Source organism: Prionailurus bengalensis, chromosome B3 (genome assembly GCF_016509475.1).
Source record: "Prionailurus bengalensis isolate Pbe53 chromosome B3, Fcat_Pben_1.1_paternal_pri, whole genome shotgun sequence".
NCBI lineage: Eukaryota > Metazoa > Chordata > Mammalia > Carnivora > Felidae > Prionailurus > Prionailurus bengalensis.
In genome coordinates this window covers 61,545,904-61,565,261 of record NC_057355.1, presented here as the reverse complement: position 1 = coordinate 61,565,261, position 19,358 = coordinate 61,545,904, and the positions used below count along the sequence as shown (strand labels likewise).

The following is a 19,358-nucleotide window of genomic DNA, read 5'->3' as shown; positions in this document are numbered from 1 at the left end:
ACCGTGGTGGGGGTGGTGGGAGGATGAGGCTTCTTTTGAGAGAAGCTACCACCCTTCTGGAAAGCCGTTTACCTCTTTGTGCTTCAGTCTTCTCTCCTATGAAATATGATAACAGCTCCTACCTCATAGAGCTTTCATGAGGAGCAAATGAGTTAATATTATATGGAAAGCAATTTACAATGCACTGTGTAAGTATTAGCTATTATTATTATTACTTAAAGGAGTAAGGAGCAAACCTTTTCTCTGATTAACCTCTGTATCCCAATGTCTATGAAAGGTTTGATGATCATGAGTTGCTCTCTACAGGATAGTAAGGTAAGTGACCTTCTCTCCACCAAAAAAAAGTTGTTTTTCATTTCAAAGGCTAGGTAGGTTTGAAGTTTTGGTAGAAGCAGTCGTTCCTCGCGATCCAGGGTGCATTTAAAATATTCATAAAAACTAAAAATAGTTACCAGGGCTTGGTAAATGCCATTCTGAGTCACAGTGATGACGGGCTCCCATTAGGGACAGAAGCAGCAACACTTGTGGTGTGGAATTTCCTGTGGCAGCGGCGGAAAAGGAGCCATGAATGCGTTTGTCAGCAAACTTCCCCGAAACAAAAAGGAACCAGGATTTCCTGTTGGAGGCCCAAGAAACGAGTGATGTCCAAGACCTCACACCCCAACTGGCCTTAGCACTGGCCAGAAAACAGGATCTGCCAACAAATCATCGGTGGTCAGCCCCATTCCCTGGGGATGGACCCTTTTTTTGCTGCCAAATTCAAACAAAGCTCTGAAACAAGTCATTGAGCTCAAGCTCTAAATATAAAAACGGCTTCATGGGGACATAGGTTCTCTTCTACAGAATTCTTTAACATATCAACCCTTTACCTCACACTCCTCAGTGTTTCGTGCGGCCTTCAGGACAAAACCCAGTCTCCTGTCACACGTGCCCACTCACCACACGCCCATGTTCCAGCCACATGCACAACTCATGTTCCACCAAAGGACCCCGGCTCACACATCTTCCCCTGTTCTTGCACACACCCTTTCTGCTGCGTGGGAGAGGGTAACAATAGTAAGGAAGGGCAGCCACGGTTACCTTTCTCTTGACTATGAATCAGACAGGTGCTGTGGTAAAAGCTTCACTCCATCATCTCATTGTGTCCATACCCTATCTCATAAGGCCCTGAACTTGCTGGCTGATGAACTCACTGACTTACCTGGAAGCTCTGATCAAGAAGTGCTGTCTCATAAGGTGAGATACATATAGATCAATGAAATAGAATTGAGAGAGCAGAAATAAACCATAGGTCTAGACAACTGATTTGTCCTTTTTTTTTTTTTTTTAAGAGAGAGAGAGAGTGAGCATGAGCAGTAGAGAGAGAAAGAGAATCTTAAGTAAGTTCCATGCCCAGTATAGAACATGACGTGGGGCTCAATCTCATGAGATCATGACCTGAGCCTAAATCAAGAGTCAGATGCTTAACTGACTGAGCCACCCAGGTGCCTTACAACCAACTGATTTTCAACGCGGGTGCCACGACAATTCAATGGGGAAAAGTATTGTCTTTTTAACAAACGGTGCTGGGACAACTGGATACACACATGCAAAATAATCAAGGTGGACCCCAACCTCACACCATAAATAAAAATTAACTTAATATGGACCAATGACCTAAATGTAAGTGCTAGCACTATGAATCTCTTAGAAAAAATATAGGATTAAATTTTCATGAGCTTGGGTTAGGCAAAGTGACAAAAATCAAAACAGATAAATTAGCTTTCATTAAAATGAAAAAATTTTGTGCTTCAGATGATACCATAAAGACAGTGAAAAGACAACCCAGGACATGAGACAAAATATTCTCAAATCAATATCTGACTAGTAGAGAGGATACATAAAGAATATTAAAACTCAACAATAAAAAGACAAACAATCCAATCAAAAATGAGCAAAGAATCTACATACACATTTCTTCAAAGAAGATCTACAAATGGCTAACAAAGCACATGAGAAGATGTTCAACATCATTAGCCATCAGAGAAATGCGAATTGAAACCACAATGAAATACCACTTCATACCTACTGGGATGCTTCTAATCAAAACAACAGTGTTGATGAGGATGGAGAGAAACTGGAATGCTTATATTGTGCTGGTGGGAATGTAAAATGATGCAGCCTTTTGGGAAAACTAAGCCATTCCTCAAAACATTGAGTTACCATATGACCCCAAAATTCTGCTCTTAGGTATATACCCGAGAGAATTGAAAATGTATGTTTTCACAAGAACTCGTACATGAATAATCATAGCTGCATTATTCAAAATGGCCAGAAAAGTGGAAACAACCCAAATGTCCATCAATTGATAAATTCATAAAATGTCACAGAGCCATACAAGGAAATGCTACTCGACCATAAAAAAGGAATGAAATACTGATACCCATTACAACATGGATGAACCCTGAACACACTGTGCTAAGTGAAAAAAGCCAGATACAAAGGCTACATATTGTTTGATTCCATTTATATGACATGCCCAGAATAGGCAAATCCACAGAGACAGGAAGTAGATTAGTGGTTGCCAGGGTCTAGGGGGTGGGGGAGAATTGATAGTGATTGCTAATGAGTACAATGAGTTCTTTTTGAGGTGATGGAAACATTCTAAAATTGGTTGTGGGGATGGTTGCACACCTTTTTAAATATATAAAAAAACTATAAAAATATACATAAAAAACATATATAAGAAATATTTAAAAATATTTAAATATATAAAAAAACCACTACTTGTTAAAAAAGAGAGAGAAAATGCAAAAGAAAAAAAAAACAAAGGAAGAGGGAGAAGAAGTATCCTTTCTCTTAGCAGCTTCACTGACTACCTACCGTCCACTACCCACTGGGGGGGTGGTGGGGTCCCCTACTCATTGAACTTCTTTACCAGAACTCCTGTAACACACAGGATCAGAGTAGTTTCTTTGCAGGTCCATCCACCCCAAATGAGTATGAGCATCCGGGCCAAGGCCTGTGTCTAACTCATTTTGAATCCTGGCATCCAGGACAGTGCTTAGCACCTCGTGTATAATCTGTATAAATGTGTGTTAAATGAATATCTCTAGCATGCCCCTAACATTACCCATCACTTTTCATACCATCACTTCTTCTAAAATAAAAAAAAATCAAAAAGATCACACACACACACAACGTCTGTTATTTTAAAATTTTCTTTCATCAGGGGTGCTTGAGTGGCTCAGTCGGTTAAACATGCAACTCTTGACTTCAGCTCAGTTCCTGATCTCACAGTTGGTGAGATTGAGCCCCATGTTGGGCTCCATGCTGACAGCACGGAGCCTGTTTGGGATTCTCTCTCTCTCCCTCTCTCTCTCTCTCTGCCTTTTCCCACTCACACATGCTCTCTATCACTCTCTCCAAATAAATAGACTTTAAAAAAATAAAAAAATTCTCTTTCATCTAATATTTTTTAAACTGGATGATCAATTAGAGTGCTATCCCTCTATGGCTAGAGGGACATATGGTTTCAAAATTTAAAAGTTAACCATCAATAAAATAACCAAGGTATGTGGGGAAAAAGGTAGGAACACTTATCTAAAAATGGAATATTCAGTCCCCAAACAGCAAACTCTACATTTCAGATAGCTTGACAAAAATTTGTCCTACTCTATGAGACAGAAGACTTCAAGAGGTGAGAAACCAATATAAACCAATATAAAGGGTGATTAAACTCAGCCTTTGAAAACTCCTTGGCCTTCAACAGTAACAACAACAATAATGCAATAATATGATGCAAGTAATAACAGCTAACATGTATTGAGCACTTACTGTGTGCTAGGTGGGGCATCGTTTTCTGCTTTCTACGTATTAACTCAATTACAACAACATGATGCATGAAGTACAGTTACCTTCCTTTTACAGAGAGACTCACAACTTCCCCGAGGCCATGCAAGTGGTGTACATGGCTGAGCCGAACTAGACCCAGGGAGTCCATTTCGATTGTCCATGCTTCCCGCTATACTACATTCAGGACTTCAGTCCCTTGACTGGACCCAGGAAAGTGATTTGTTTGATTCTGGGTTTACAGACTGGTTGATGTAGGCAACAGAAAAGACCTCAGGGAAAAAAATAAAATAAAATAAAATAAAACAAAACATGAATATTCAGGACCTGAAATCCATGTGTAAATATCTGACAGCTGAATATCTATTATATTATATATTCCTTATATATCAGGTGGGACATATCTGAATAGACAATGTGGTCAGTCCAAACTTGTAAAACCTTGCCCCACCCCACTCGGAAGACCGGTTTCCTCTGAGCTTTCAGCCACAGTCAGCTTGGAGAGTAGGGCAGCTCTACCTCAGCCCCTATTGTTGAACTTGGTGTCTCATCTGTTTCCTTCCTGTACCTCATGACTATTTACAATGATTTATTAATTCACCCACCTGCTGATCTTATCAGACCCTCCCATCAGAATTTAAATTCCATAAGGGCAGTGACCATGTCCATTTTTTGTCCTGCTGTTGGTTGAATGGGTAGTAAGTGTATTGAGGTGACAATCTGGTGCATCAGTGACTGGCTGGCTGACCACACTAGGCAGCAGCCACTCCAGGCAGGGGCGTACCTTGTTCACCTTTATGCTCTCAGTTCCTAGCTTGGTTCACAGCACATAAGAGCTTAATACATCTCAGAGGAACTTGTTCCTTAATGAACTGCTGTCAATCTAGTGGGCAGTCTCTATTGGTGTGCCTCAGAGCTTGCTCTTTCTTGAGCCTCTCTGCCCAACTTCTAGATCCAAGGGTGAAGGTCCAAGGACATGCTGATGAAGCCTGGGAATGCCCTGAAGCTGGGAGGAGCCACAGTGGACAAGGAGAGGACCTAAGAGAGCATGAACTGTGGTTAGACCCAAAGCCCAAGAAACAAAACAAAAAATCAAGAAGCCCTACATCAATCATGGGGTGGGGAGTTGGGGACAGGAATAGCACCTATGAGGGCCACGTGTCCAGTGAGCTCATGTCACCGCAGTCTCTGGTGTTGCAGAAAAGCTGGGATGCTCCTGAGCTATATCTCATTCTTTTAGGGAAAAGACTCCTTCCTCTTGTGTATGTGTCTGTTGTCCCCCTGGGCCCTGTGGGTCCCTAAGCCTGAGAGAGGAAGTCATTTTTATCAGGCAGCCCTAAATATTCTCTCTCCTTTCTTGGGCCACCTTCAAAATCTGGCTTTTTGTCTTCCAACTTCCAAAGGCCTGTTAAATAGGAGAGTCTGTACGCTCTTGATTACAGTTTCTTTGTATCTTTGCTATTTTTCCTGCACTTTTATTAATTAATTCCAGGTTGGATTTGCACATCCCCTTTCCCTGGGTCTGTCGGGTCTTTTGTGATATTATGTTTTGGGAGCTTTTGCTGAGTTGTCAGACCCTTGAAACTGCTTATTCACATATCCTGTCATATGTCTTCAGATGCCTTTTTTTAATCTTGAGGGCCTTCCTTTATGTTGCTAAAATCAAGAGGACTTAAGGGTGTCTGTACGTAAATACTAAAATATCAGTCAATGATTTTTGAAGCTAATGTGATTGTTCTGTTATTTGAAGCACAGTTCGATTCCTTCTGTTGAATGTACTACAATAATTTATTGTTTACTAGCAGGACACCTTCTGCCCTTTTATTTTTTCCTATCTACTCAGTTGTATTTATTGACTTATAATGAGAAAGGCTTATACAGTGAAGGACTTAGACATCAGAAGAAGAAACTCTCAGATTTTTAATTGACAGGGTGCTGTTCCTGGAGGAACAGATAGATTTGTTGGAAAATTAAGACCAAGAGTTTTTTCTTTAAGAGTTATTTAGATTTTTTAAAAAATTTATTCATTCATTCATTCATTCATTTTTGAGAGAGAGAGAGAGAGGCAGAAAGAGAGAGCAGGGGAGGGGCAGAGAGAAAGGGACAGAAAGAATCCCAGTCAGGTTCCACACTGTCAGCACAGAACCCGATTCGGGGCTCAAACTCATGGACCATGAGATTATGACCTAAGCTGAAACCAAGAGTCAACGCTTAACCGACTGAGCCACCCTAGGGTCCTCCAGGCACCCCTAGAGTCATGTAAATTGTTAAAAGAGGACAATTGTGTTACTTTTGTTTACCAAAGTGAAGTCTGTTGAAGGTATCACAAAACCTCATGCTTTCAGGAAATCACAGGAGTAATTATTCACTGCCAAAACAGAGCCTCCACATGCTTACATGCTAAATAGATGGGCAAGTACACCAGGTGCTCCATTAGGCTTCTTTCACAGTGTTCTCCTTGTCAGACCGGGACATTATGATGAGAACCAGAACCCAGAGGTTTGTACCAGGAGTTGGGAACACACTTGTGTTCATGCCATGTCTAGAAATAAGTCCTAGATGATGTTTAGGTTCAGCATGAATAAACAGTATTTTGGAAAGTAAACAGGCCAGGAGCCAGAATAATAAGAGAGTAGGAATGAAAAGAAGGATGTGTGGGTAAGTGTGCTCTCTTTTCTCATCACATAAAGTCAAAAACCTGGATGTTGTCATGAGGGGCAAAAGATGTTTCCTGAAAGTGACCCGACTCACATTTTACTCATACCTTTCAAGCAAATAATTTAGAAAATCTTGAGAATCCAAACATTCTTTTATTGGCTACAAGAAAAGAATCGGGAAAAGCTTGTAGGACTTTTAGGTAGCTATTACTTGATTAGCATAAAATGATTATAAATATATCAGAACATTTTTTATCCATGCATGATGGATATTCTTTATGCCAGCCAAGAAAGCTACAGTTTAGTCACAGAACTCAATCCTTTGTTCCTAAAGATTTTCTGCTAACTATAATTAAACCAAGGAACATCTGAAGGATAATGGGTTTCCATATGGAGTATACTAAACATTGTTTCAAAATCAATTATCCTGGTGGGTTTTATTTATAGAGCTTCCAAACAGATTTAGGTAACACTCCCCCCAAATGTTGACTGTGCATTCTTGTTTTACTGTGAAAACCCAGCAGGGAGGCAAGGGGTCCAGTGATCTGATTTCTAGGGCCGGTGTTAAGATTCTGATGAGGACAAGGATGGGCTGAGGCACATTCTAGTTGGTAAAGGTCACCCCTTCCTTCCTTCCTTCTTTCCTTCCTTCCTTCCTTCCTTCCTTCCTTCCTTCCTTCCTTCCTTCCTTCTGTCTTCCCTTCCTCCCTCCCTCTTCCTTTCTCTCTTTCTTTCAATCTTCATTGCCTATTTTACCCATCCCCCCATTTGGGAACCATTGGTTTGTTCTCTATAATTAAGAATCTATTTTTTGGTTTCTCTCTCTCTCTTTTTTCTTTTACTCATTTGTTTCTTAAATTCCACATATAAGATATGGTATTTGTCTTTCTCTGACTTATTTCATTTAGCATTATCCTCTCTAGCTCTATCCATGTTGTTGTAAATGGCAAAATTTCATGCTTTTTTATGGCTGAATAATATTCCATGGTATATATACACACCACACCTTCTTTACCCATTCATCTATTGATAGACACTTGGGCCGCTTCCATAGTCTAGCTATTGTAGATAATGCTGCAATAAACATAGGGACGCATGTGTCACTTTGAATTACTGTTTTTGTGTTTTTTGGGTAAATACCCAGTAATGTGATTACTGGATTGTAGGGTAGTTCTATTTTTAATTTTTTGAGGAATCTCCAAATTGTTTTCCACAGTGGGTATGCCAGTTTGCCTTCCCACCAATGGCGCACGATGATTCCTTTTTCCCCACATCCTCGCCAACACTTGTTGTTTGGTAAAAGTTACTTCTGACATAAGAGTGGATCTGCCATGTTTTGCCTCAAACCTGAGACCACAAAATATGAACTGTCATGTAGAAATGTCGAGTGTTTCTTCCCGTCACCTACGACTTTGTCTTAGAGAGGAGCCATGACTGAACACTATGTCCTCCTTCTGATCACAATTCTCCCTCTACTCAGCACCAGATACAAGGGAACCAGAGTTATGTCAGGAGACAGGAATGAGCCAGGAAGAATGGAGCTGTGGGTGAGGTGAGATTATATTACTGAACCCTGTGTTGAGAGTCCCCATTTTTGCTATCACCACTAACACATCAGGATTCCTTCCTATAGCTGCACCCTCACTGACCATCTGGTCCCTAGAGCTCTGGACGCCTGGGCAACACCGTGGGGGTTCCTGGAGGATGCCAATGATGATGTGGGGCCAGCTTGTCAGTTCTAGTCCCGCCTTCCCATTCGACTCCCAGCAAGGTAGCACAATGCTTCACCACTCCATCTGCCATCGACCTTTTCCTATGCTGATGGGGAGATCTCTGGGTGTGGTACAGTCAGCACGTCTTCCTGGGGGTGCTCAGCAGTCACCGGCCCCTCACCGCCTCCCCCGCAGCCGCACCGCCTATCCAGCGTGCTCTCACTCTCAGCCAGGGCTGCAGAGCCCTGCAGCTAGAGGGTGGACCCACAACATCTTCAGCTTTTGGCGACTGCCTGAAGCACCCATCCTCTGAGCCTATTCTCCAGAAGTAGCACCCTGTCAACAATGTTTACTGTTCACTCCCCAGATGTCAAGCTCAGTCACCCATCTGCCTAGCAGCTGGGGAAAGAGTTCTCGTGATCGTTGGAAGGCTCTGCTTTCCCAGGGGAGTGAGGGCACGTGCGGTTTACTTGGCCAGGGCCGAGCTTCTGTCAGTGTGTGAGTATGAGCAGGTTTAACGTAGACAGCAATTCCCCCAGGATTAGCCTGGTGCAGACATACAGCTCAGCACACAGTGGCTGTTCTCACACTGCTATTACAGATACGCACCTAAAGAGACTTTTTTTTTTTTCTTTTTAATTTCAGAGAGAGAAAGAGTGCGCGTGCGTGAGGGAGAGGCGTGGAGGGAGAGAAAGAGAATCCCAAGCAGGCTCCATGCTTAGCACAGAGCCTGATGCAGGGCTCGATCACGACCTGACCCGAAATCAAGAGTCAGAGGGTAAGATGACTGAGCCCCTAAAGTGGGACCTGCTTGTTGAGGGTTAATTCATCAACTGCACCAAGGGACAAGGAGAAGGCACAGCAGCTGCTACCTTTCCTCTTTTACAGACAAAACACCCATAAGGAAGTCAAAGCCCCGCTAACAAAGTCAATAGCAGATGTTCCAAATGTCCTGCGGGGTCACAATTTGTATCTGCCACCTCATCCAATGTTGACATAAGCGACCAGTGAAGGTGGTGGTGTGATTTATGAAGCTGGACGGATGGAAGCAGGAGGAGTCTGAATCAGAATGTAGCACTGTCTGCAAAAGTGTCAGCTAAAGCAGCTCTAAAGCAGTATAGACTCTTTGGAGTTAATGTGCTGAAACTGACTCCAGCCACCAACTGTCCCAAACACAGTCTGGTACTCAAGCTTGGGAACTTCAGCCACAGTGCAGAACGCTGTCATTGTTTGCAGCTCTCGGTCCCTCCCCACCAGCTGCTGTATCTGTCAGGGTGGCAGGGTCCGCCTGAACACTGCCCGCTTGGAACCGTATGTGCTATTTCTGTGCACAGGATGTGAGGAAGTACTGGGCCAGGATATGAATCAGATTCCTATAAAGTGTTAAAAAGAACTGGTCTTCAAAGCATCCTGAAAGCATCACCCCATGCTACACTACTATAAAGAATCTGTAGTCTGAAAGACACTTGTAATTGCTCAGCAAAGAAGAAACCCTGAAGAATGTGGGTGATCAGAATTGGCCAAGTGGTAGATGCAGTAAAACATGGATGGCTCAGAAAAGCTGTGGGACACGGGTTTGCTTTATTTTCGTTTTAAAACAAAACATTTCATCTGCAGAGCAACTTTTATGGTGCCAAAGGAGTGGTCCTAAACTGGCTCTTAAAAAAAAAAATCTATTGGCATTGAGGCACAAAGGTACAAAAATAATGTCTATCTGTGGCACTATTTATAACAGTGAAAGATTATTAGCCATCACAAGATCCACAAATTGGTTAAATACACCATGTTATGTCCCTTTGATGGAAACGAAACAGCTGTTAAGAGGAATAAAGTAATTTGGACATACTGGCATGGAATGATGTTTGTGAAAGACCATTACGGCAAAAAATCAAGTGGTAGAAAATGTGCTTGGAAATCGCATTTCTGTTAAAAATAATATGTTCGTATATGCACAGGAAAGTCTCTAAGGAGCTGGAGAACACCAGTAACAATGGTCAATTGTGGCAGATTTTGTATGTCCCTATTCATTGCTTGAATCCTTTATAACAAACATTACCTTTATGACAGAAAATATAACTAACAGACATTTATGAGAAAAGAATAGTATTATGCTGGGTTTTTCTATAAGCAAGGTACTTGGAGGCCTCAGGGAGGCCTAATTGCCCACGGAGTCCCTGACCGAATGGGTGAAGGCCCAGCAAAGCGGTCCTGAGCTCTCTGAGAGTCCGTGGAGGCTGCAAAGTCAGCATTCCTGAAATGCCATGAGAAAGGAGGGCTTGCAGACCTTGGGAGCCTTTCTTTACCCATCTTGGGACCTTGCTTTCTAGCTCCTGGGAGTGTCCCCGCAGCCTACGTAGCTGTACTTCTGCTTCATTAGGGCGGGGGGAGTCCACTGCCTAGCCAGAACCCTGGGCCATGACCCCAGACAGGTCACCGCTCAACCCTGGCACTTCTAAACACAGTTTTACTGACTTGCTATTCAAGGAGTTGTGAAGACTTATCAGGGACAAGTGGAAGCAGCAATTCATCTGCTCTGTCTTTTCCCTCCTAGCAAAGCCTTGAAGGACTAGACTTTGTTTCAAGGGCCAGGGGCACCTGACCTGCCTCTGTGACTGTGGGAATCCAACCTAGCACCCTCCCGGCCAGGCATCTCCTCACTGTGAGCAAGCTATGTCCTCGGGGTCGCCCCTGATGGCCCCTTCTCCAGGAGGGCGGGGGAGAGAGCAGGCCCATCTGTTTAACCACAATGCACAGGGCTAGACAAGGTTAGGGCTTAGCCTTGTTTTCAGGTGGCTGAAGAAGCCCAAATTCACCATCCTTAACAAGCATTTTCTACTCTCTCTTCATCTCTGAACACCTTCTAGTCTCTCCTTCCCCACTGCAGGCCTCCCTTAGGTAGTTCCTACTCACCCTCCAGGTCTTGGCTCAAATGTCGCTTCCATGGGGCATCTTTCCCAACACCCCAAGGCCAGGCCAGGTCCCCTTCCACCCTCGACACAAGGCCCTCATCTCAGAGCACTTATCCCAGTTCTCTCTCTCTCTCTCTCTCTCTCTCTCTCTCTCTCTTTCTTTTTTTTTTTTAAGTTTATTTATTTATTTTGAGATAGATAGAGAGAGTACAAGCAGAGGAGGGGCAAAGAGAGAGGGGGACAAAGGATCTGAAAGGGGATCTACACTAACAGCAGTGAGCCCGGTGAGGGGCTCGAACTCACGAACTGAGAGATCACGACCTGAGCCGAAGTCAGACACTTAACTGACTGAGCCACCCTGTCACCCCTCAGGTCTCATTTTCTGTTTCCCTATGACGACTCGATTTACATCTGTCTTCCTCATTAGAACATTAGCTCCTTGAGGGCAGAAACTAACCATACCTGTTTTTGCTGCATCCCCAGCATGCAGCACAGTGTCTGGCTCCACAGATACCAATAAGGGCTGACTCATCACAGGGGTGCCACAGAGGCCACGGGCCATGTGCCAACAGGGAAGGGAGGACGAGCAGGGGAAGGGCTTCTCTCCCTGGCCGTGACTACCTACCTCCTTTATTCCCATGTCTAAGGGAATGGTTAGTAGTGATATGCATGTCCCCTCTGAGAAGATTTACACGAGGTAGGCACTAGTGGCAAATGGCAGTGTTTAAAGGAACGAAGAGATTACCAGAAAGTTTTTCAGTTGAAATGAGAACCTTTGATGCCATGCATCCTGGTGGCTTCTCAGAGCCCTACAGCTCTGGACACCTGGGCTTCCCAGGGCTGCTGGAGGCATCCCGGTTGGGGGGGGGGGGGTGGGGTGGGGTGGACAGAATCCGACAGAAACAGAAACCCTCCCCTGGCATGATAGCAAGCCTCAGCAGCAGCAGAGGAGGGTTGGGACAGGGGTGGGCACTGACCGCGGCTGATGCGTTGCTTCTCCCCAGACAGGATGCCGGGACTGTCGATGATGCTGATGCTCTTCAGGACCTGATTGGGCAGCTGGGAGCACATGAATCTGGAAGAAAGGGATCAAAGGTGGGATCAGGAACTACATATCTCTGAGCTCTGAAGAGTTCCTTGGCCTCTCAAGGTTACCAACATGGTCTGTACAGCGGGAACTTGCAGGGCATTGACAGCACCTCCACTGGGGCCATGGGGACGGGATGCCGGACCCTTGGGCAGGTGTAGGAAGGTGCCTTTGGTACCTGCTGCCACCAGCCACCAGATCCTTAACTGTTAATTTTGATTTGAGCTGACATTTGCTGAACACTTAGATGTTTACAAACATCGTCTCATTTGTTCCTCACAGGAACCCCTTGAGGAAGAAATTCCTGTTACCATCAGAGAAGGTAAGTAACTTACTCAGCATCACTCAGGGCTGGGCCTTAAGCCTAGGTTAGCTTGACCCAAGCCCGTCAGCCTCGCCTGCCCCTTCTCCAGGCTGCTCCTTGGCCAAACATCCCGGGCTTCTCCTCCCCGGGGAATCTCATGACTCCTCCAGGGTCACTGCCCACTGTCCAAGCTCCCTGCCCGGCTGCTGCCCACTCCCTACTGGGACAGTAGAAGTACCAGTGGCCTGGGGGCTCAGCATCCAGGCCGGTGCCCATATGGCTTCAGGCCCAGCACAGGGCAAGCACCTGTGGGCAATACCCCAAATCCTCCAGGTGCTTTGGAAACCAAGGGATACCCTAAGAGTGGACAGAGTGGCAGGGGCGGGGAAGAGTCCTGGCCAAGCATCTCAAGCCTCTTTCCTTGGCCCTCACTTGCCTGTCACCGTCTCTTGCTTCTCATCCCGATCCTCCTGCTGTCAGCTGCCCTGGTTTCGGCCTCACGGAAGCAGAGGGGAGTGGAAGAAAAATATGGCCTGTGGGTCAGCAGACTGGGTGCAGGCTCAGCTCAGGCTTTGTCAGAAATTTGCTGTGGGATCCTGGACAAGGGCTTCCCAGCTCTGGGCCTGTGTCCTTATGTATAAATGGAGACACTTGGACAGGGACTGGTGAGGTCCTTTTTAGCTGTAATACTGAGTAACTCTAGAGTAGCAGAAGGAAACACTTTGATACTTTTTCACCCAGGCAGCAGGGCTCAAGGTGGCTCTCTGGTAGGCACTGTGTCTGTTCTAAGGCACACACTGCAGATAGAGTGCCTCCTCTTTTCCTGTATTGTAAATGGCTAACTTCTGGATCTGTGTGGGCAGAAAGCTGGAAAATCCTCTGTGAAAGCTCAATTCTTCCATTCAGGGGAACTGGTGGGATCACTCAGAAAGTAAATATGCTGGGAATGCAGGACAGGGATGCCATGCTGGCCTTCACAGTGCACACATGGCCGGCACAGCCCCACGGGGAGGGTGGGGGCGCAGCCGCATGGCGAGGGGTGGGCAGTCCTGAGCAAGAGGTACAATTACTGACATTTCAAATCAGCTTGTTTTGAAGGTGCTCAGGACAAGTTTCCTACACATTCTTTCCTACCTTTTCAAGTCAGCCCAGGAAAATGTAGGAAAAGATACTATCATTTTGCAGCTGGAAAAGTTGAAGCACAAAGGAGTTATGACATCTTGAGGTCATATCGTTAATGCATGGCTGGCTGGAGACCACAGACTAATATTTCTGATGTCAGCTGAGTAGAACTGAATCCATAAAGTTAAAAAGCTCACAACGTTAAAAATCAAGGGCCAAGTTAATTTAAGAAAAGCCCCTCATTTCTGATTTTCTCCTGCCCATCGTGCATCCTCCAGACCTGTAAGGAAACCCCACTGCCCAACACTGGGAGAGCAGACCCATGAGAATAAAGTACACAGAGATCACGAAGCATTCATTCTTTGTAAGTTCACAAAGAAAAAAAAAGTAAACCACCGCATGTAATGCTCTAGAATCGAGGTAGGAACAGAGTTCTGAGCACATCCGCGGTAGACCGCGTTTCTTGTCAGTAACGATTCAGTCTCTTACCACAGTCCCATCCTTTTTATTAGATGGCTTGAGGTATTTGACAGTGCCGAAGAATCGCACATATGCGAAACTATTTTACGTAAAGTATTCCTGTGAGAGGCTGACCTTTCTCCAAAACCACAAGCTCACACTCAATATCAATTTTTCCAAAACACAAAACCCCTGGATTCTAGTGTGAAGTTAACAGAGGGATTCAAAATTTATAAACTGTCCACTCCCTCTCTGCAAAGTGACAAACTTTCGACAACTCCCCTGCCTCCTGACTCAACAGCAGAGACAAAATCTGTGAGCCACAAACCAAGATGTGGTCAGATGTGGTGACATTACCACACAATAAACAAGACAGCAGGCTGAGTGGCCCACAGGGGTAATTGCAGAAAAAGGGAGGAGGGGGAAGAGGAGGGAGGAAGGAGAGGGGCAGGGGAGAGGGGGGAGAAGATGGTGGGGGGGGGAGAGGAGCAGGGAGCTCTCCAGGAGCATCCTGAGAGGGCATGGTTGGGTTTATGTGTGTAAAAGCAGACTACACTCCATGAAAGAAAGCAAGGAAGCCTCGTGGGGGAGGGGGAGGGACTGGGGTGATGGTGGTGGGGGTGGGGGGCAGGGGTGGGGAGGTAGGGGGGAGCACAGAGCAGAAGTCAGCTTTCAGACTCCCATGTGGGGGCAGGCCTCATACACTGGGGTTGGAACCACACATATTTTCTTAAATAATTATATTGTAACCAGAAAAAACCCTAATGCAACACTGTTACAACAATCTTGTCTAACTTTTAAGCTTTAAGAAAGGAAGGTAAAAGACAAGGTTATTTACTGGGTGTCTTCTCGTCAGCCCTCCGTCAGGCCTTTCTTGTTTATGTTTGTGTGCTGAAATATTCCCAATCACAGATTTGCTATCCCAAGATGGATTTCCTACCCTTGCCAGAGTGACTAACATAAATGTACCTGTGCCTTGCTTTCTACATTTCACACAAAAGACGCAGACATGTGCTGGCTAAGCCCAGGAGCCTCACAGAAGCCGTTATCATTCACGGCTGACCTGATGCATCTTGTTCTGATAAGAGGAGGGGAGGATGAGCCCAAACCCTGTGCTTGATCCCCATTCCCTGACACTCCCATACCCCAAAGGCTCAGGGGTAGCAGAAAGGGGGCTAGATAAAGGAATAGTCTGGGCTATAAGGTCTTGTTGCCTAGTAAACCAAGGAAGTGAGAGGATCAGGGATTTTTAAGTTGCCTCTAAATGCTAGCATTCCAATTCGATGATCAATATTTAAAAAGAACCAGGCAGTGCCCTAATACTGCTTTTGGTTTCCAAGCAATATAGGAATATCTAGCAGTCACAGTAATAATAAAATGGCACAAACATTTACTGCCCACTCACTATGTATCAGGCAATGCTCTAGATACTTTCTGTAGACATTAACTCACTTAATCCTTGCCACAACCTGAGACGTAGGGGCTGTGCACCGCCATTTATGCAGGAGGAGACTGGGGCACATGCCAAGTCACATGGCCGTAAGGGATGGAACTGGTATCTAACCCACTAGTTTGGACTCAGGCCCAGGTTTTCGACTACTAGGCTGCTACCAGCATTTCGTGCATTTGAGCCACTGCTCTGTGCCTTATCATAGAGGGCGACATTCCAAAACAAGGGAGTGACGTGCTGTAGCCCTGGAACTCCCCACCCGAGGCTCCCTTGTGACTTGCTCTGGGCCCACTGCTGGAGGGCCTGGAAGCAGAAGCCCTTGCTTACTCATGTTGTAAGCTCTAGGTGTCTGAGCAATTCTACCAGCCCGAGAACCCCCAGGTTGTCATCAGGTTCAAATAAATGGATGCTGACAATGGAGAGAGTATCGTGCAGTTTCAAAGCATCTTCTTCAACCGCAGCTCACTCACTGATTAGAGTAAGGCATAGTAAACAGCACACCAGACACGAAAAGACTTTGACAACCAACTCATGATAATTGTTACATTAAAATATCATAGTTCTTGTTACATGGTCCTATCACAAACAGCTGATATAACCTTCCAGGAAGAATTTCACATCCAGACTATAAAAAGCCCACAGTTACCTCTTAGATTGAATCTTACAGAATTACCACTGTTACAGAATTACTTACATCTTTTACAAGTAAAAGACGGTGGAGTATTGGCAATTTCATGTGGTCCAACCTAAGGATGGAAACTTTTCTAAACCAAGCCTCTCTTTCCTGACTCCCACAGCAGGGAATGCCAGGTGCAATGCATCAGTGCTGGGAAAGTCTGCCTGAGTCCAGGGACAAAGACTGGTTTTCTGGAATGTCAGGACCAGGCCGTACAGGCAGCTGCCAATGAAGAACTACGTTTAATGACCTGGCAGCTACCACAAATCTTGAGGTTAAAGATTAATGGGAAGTGCTTCAGGGGGATTATTATGGATAAGCATGCCATAAAACAAAGAAGTAAACAAACAAAGCCAGTTAATCACTCAGATTAAAAAAAAAAACAAATTTGCTGGTGATTCTTGGCAAAAGTCTATTTTCCTTAATCTCTGAGGCTAAATTAGCTGACAGAGCCAGCTTGTATCTGGACTGATGCTGTATACTTGAACTACATCTGTTAAAAAAAACTCCCAGTGGGACTAAGTGACTATGTAACATTCATATATTTAAAAAACAAAACAAAACAAAACAAAAACCTCCACTGCTAAAGTCTCATTTAATTACAGAGAGGCAAAAAATACAATGTAAGTCCAAAATTACACATAAGTATTCTATTATTGCTAAATCATCATGCAAATGTGAGATAGTGGGGTTTTTGTTTTTATCACCACCATCATCAGGACTGGCTAAATGGACGGGAGCACGGAAGTACCCTTCAGATTCCTTTAGCTCAAAATCCCTAGGGCCACTGATAAAAGTTACTTTTCAAAAGGAAACAGAGGCAATGAGGAAGTAAATGAGATTAAGAATTTCTTCTGTGGATAACTACAATTATTTTTTTAAGTTTATTTATTTTGAGAAAGAGAGAGCATGAGCAGGGAAAGAGCAGAGAGAGAGAGAGAGAGACAGAGACAGAGACAGAGAGACTCCGAAGCAGGCTCTGTGCTATCAGCACAGAGCCCTATGTGGGGCTTGATCTGGGATCATGACCTGAGCCGAAACCAACAATTGGACACTTAAACTACTGAGCCACCCAGGCGGCCTATGGATGATTACAATTTAAAATTAACACTAAACTAGATCCTAAACGAAAAACAATGTCTGCAGCTATCTGGACTAAAAAACAAACAAACAAACAAACAAACAAAACCAACAAAACAAAACAAAAAAAACCCAAACCACCGTGTTTAGAAAAGTAGATTAACAGAAAAACATAACATCCAATTCAAAAGCAGACTGGTTGGGGGGAAATGTCAGATGCCAAATGTGACTTCTAGAACTGACCAAAATACCCTGGAGCCTCCCAGGACTCGTGCCCTCGGGTGGGGCTGGTTGTCCATCTGCTCCTGTGTGAGCTGGAACTGCCTCCTGATAACAGGCTGTGGAGCCATTCCCACGAATGGAGCAGCTCCACGACAGGCCTGACTGTGGAATCCCTCTCGAAAGTAAGGTAGCGTGGTGGAATTTCAGAATGTTGCATTGAAGTTGTTTTCAGGGGCGCCTTGGGTGGCTCAGTCGGTTGAACGTCCGACTTGGGCTCAGGTCATGATCTCACAGTTCGTGAGTTCGAGCCCCACATCGGGCTCTGTGCTGACAGCTTGGAGCCTGGAGCCTGCTTCGGATACTGTGTCTCCCCTTCTCTCTGCCCCTCCCCTGCTCACGCTCTCTCTTTTTTTTTTTTTAAGTTGTTTCCATAGAACTCTTGTTGTTCTAGACTCAACTCCTTTTACTGTTTGAGTATGGAATTTCTATAATTGGAAGCTGCCTTCTGGGAATTTGTCTTCTTTTCTCAAAAGTGTACGTAGCCCCTCTGTTGCTTTCTTAGAAACCAGCCTTACATGTTGAAACGCAGGCTGCACTGGCTCGCTTAATGCTTTGAGGCTGGTGTCACCTTGTGAAGTGCTAACTAACCTCTTTTAAAGATGCCCTTGGGGGCAGATCCTCAAGCCAATGCCCCATAGTGAGAGGGCCAGGGTAATGAGACCTATCCCGTGGGTGATGGTAGTTGCTTGGTGGGTCTAGGGAAAAAATTCTCCCCTGTGGACAACCAATTCCCATTCCTACTAAGTACGGTTATTTTGACCTCGTTCCCAGAAAGTATGCTGTGTAAAAAGAAGTTTGCCTGCCTTTACAGCTAGCCTTGCTGGTGTTCCCATAGGGATGCTGTAATTACATACGTACATTTGAGCGCCCTGTGCTAACTGATTTAAAAAAATGTTTATTTAGTTTGAGGGAGGGAGGGGGAGGAAGAGAGAGAGAGAGAGAGAGAGAGAGAGAGAGAGAGAGAGAGAGAGAGAGAGAATCCCAAGCAGGCTCTGTGCTAGCAGCACAGAGCCCAGTGTGGGGCTCAATCTCATAAACCCAGAGATCATGACCTGAGTCGAAATCAAGAGTTGGAGGCTTAACAGATTGAGCCACCCAGGTGCCCCAAATTGATTTTTTCTTACATAAGCCTGGGGGAAACAACAGCACTGTTGTGTGGCTATGTCTTAGTCATACTGTTTACTCTTAAGTGCGATGAGGTACATCCCTTACATGTGAGCCTCACATATGCCTGGCCACCAGCATGGCTAGAACAGAAACTTCTTTGCCAGGGCTTCATGAGGTGGAGGGTGGTAGGAGCGAAGAGGAAACTGAATTCTAATCTTGCCTCTGCCTTTTCTTGGGTAAGTCATTTTACTTCTTTGCTTTCAGTTTTCTCATTTGTAAAACAGCCATGGTAGCATTGTTTTATTAACGCAGGAAAAGTAGTGTATACAAAATCATTTATCTCTAATTTGGGACATAGTCATCACCTTTATCATTATGGTTAGTGGTTATATTAGGGACAGCCTTAAAAGTTAGGGAGCAGCAGGCAGTGATTCTCAGTCCAAATGTCATGCCATTCGGCAGTTTGGTGGTCACTAGTTGGGACTCTGGGCCATATGGCCTGAGCTCCAATCCCAGCACTGCCGCATATCAGCTGAGTGACCCTGTGGAAGTTAGATGAACTTCTAGGCATCAATTCTCCCTGTCTACATTGGGGATAATAGCAGCATGCATGTCACAGAGTTATGGTGACGATTTACAGCTAATATACAAGTAAAGTACCATATCTGATACCCGGTAAATG

At 44.8% G+C, this 19,358-nt stretch overlaps 1 protein-coding gene across 1 annotated transcript in view; it reads right to left on the bottom strand.

Moving 5' to 3' along the window:
- The window catches only part of EHD4 (EH domain containing 4), an 87,713-nt gene that overhangs the window by 43,915 nt on the left and 24,440 nt on the right, over nt 1-19,358 (bottom strand). Inside the window, exon 3 of the mRNA XM_043554170.1 lies at nt 12,087-12,184. Within this exon, the coding sequence (XP_043410105.1) occupies nt 12,087-12,184 (98 nt within the window). The remainder of the gene's footprint in view (nt 1-12,086; nt 12,185-19,358) is intronic.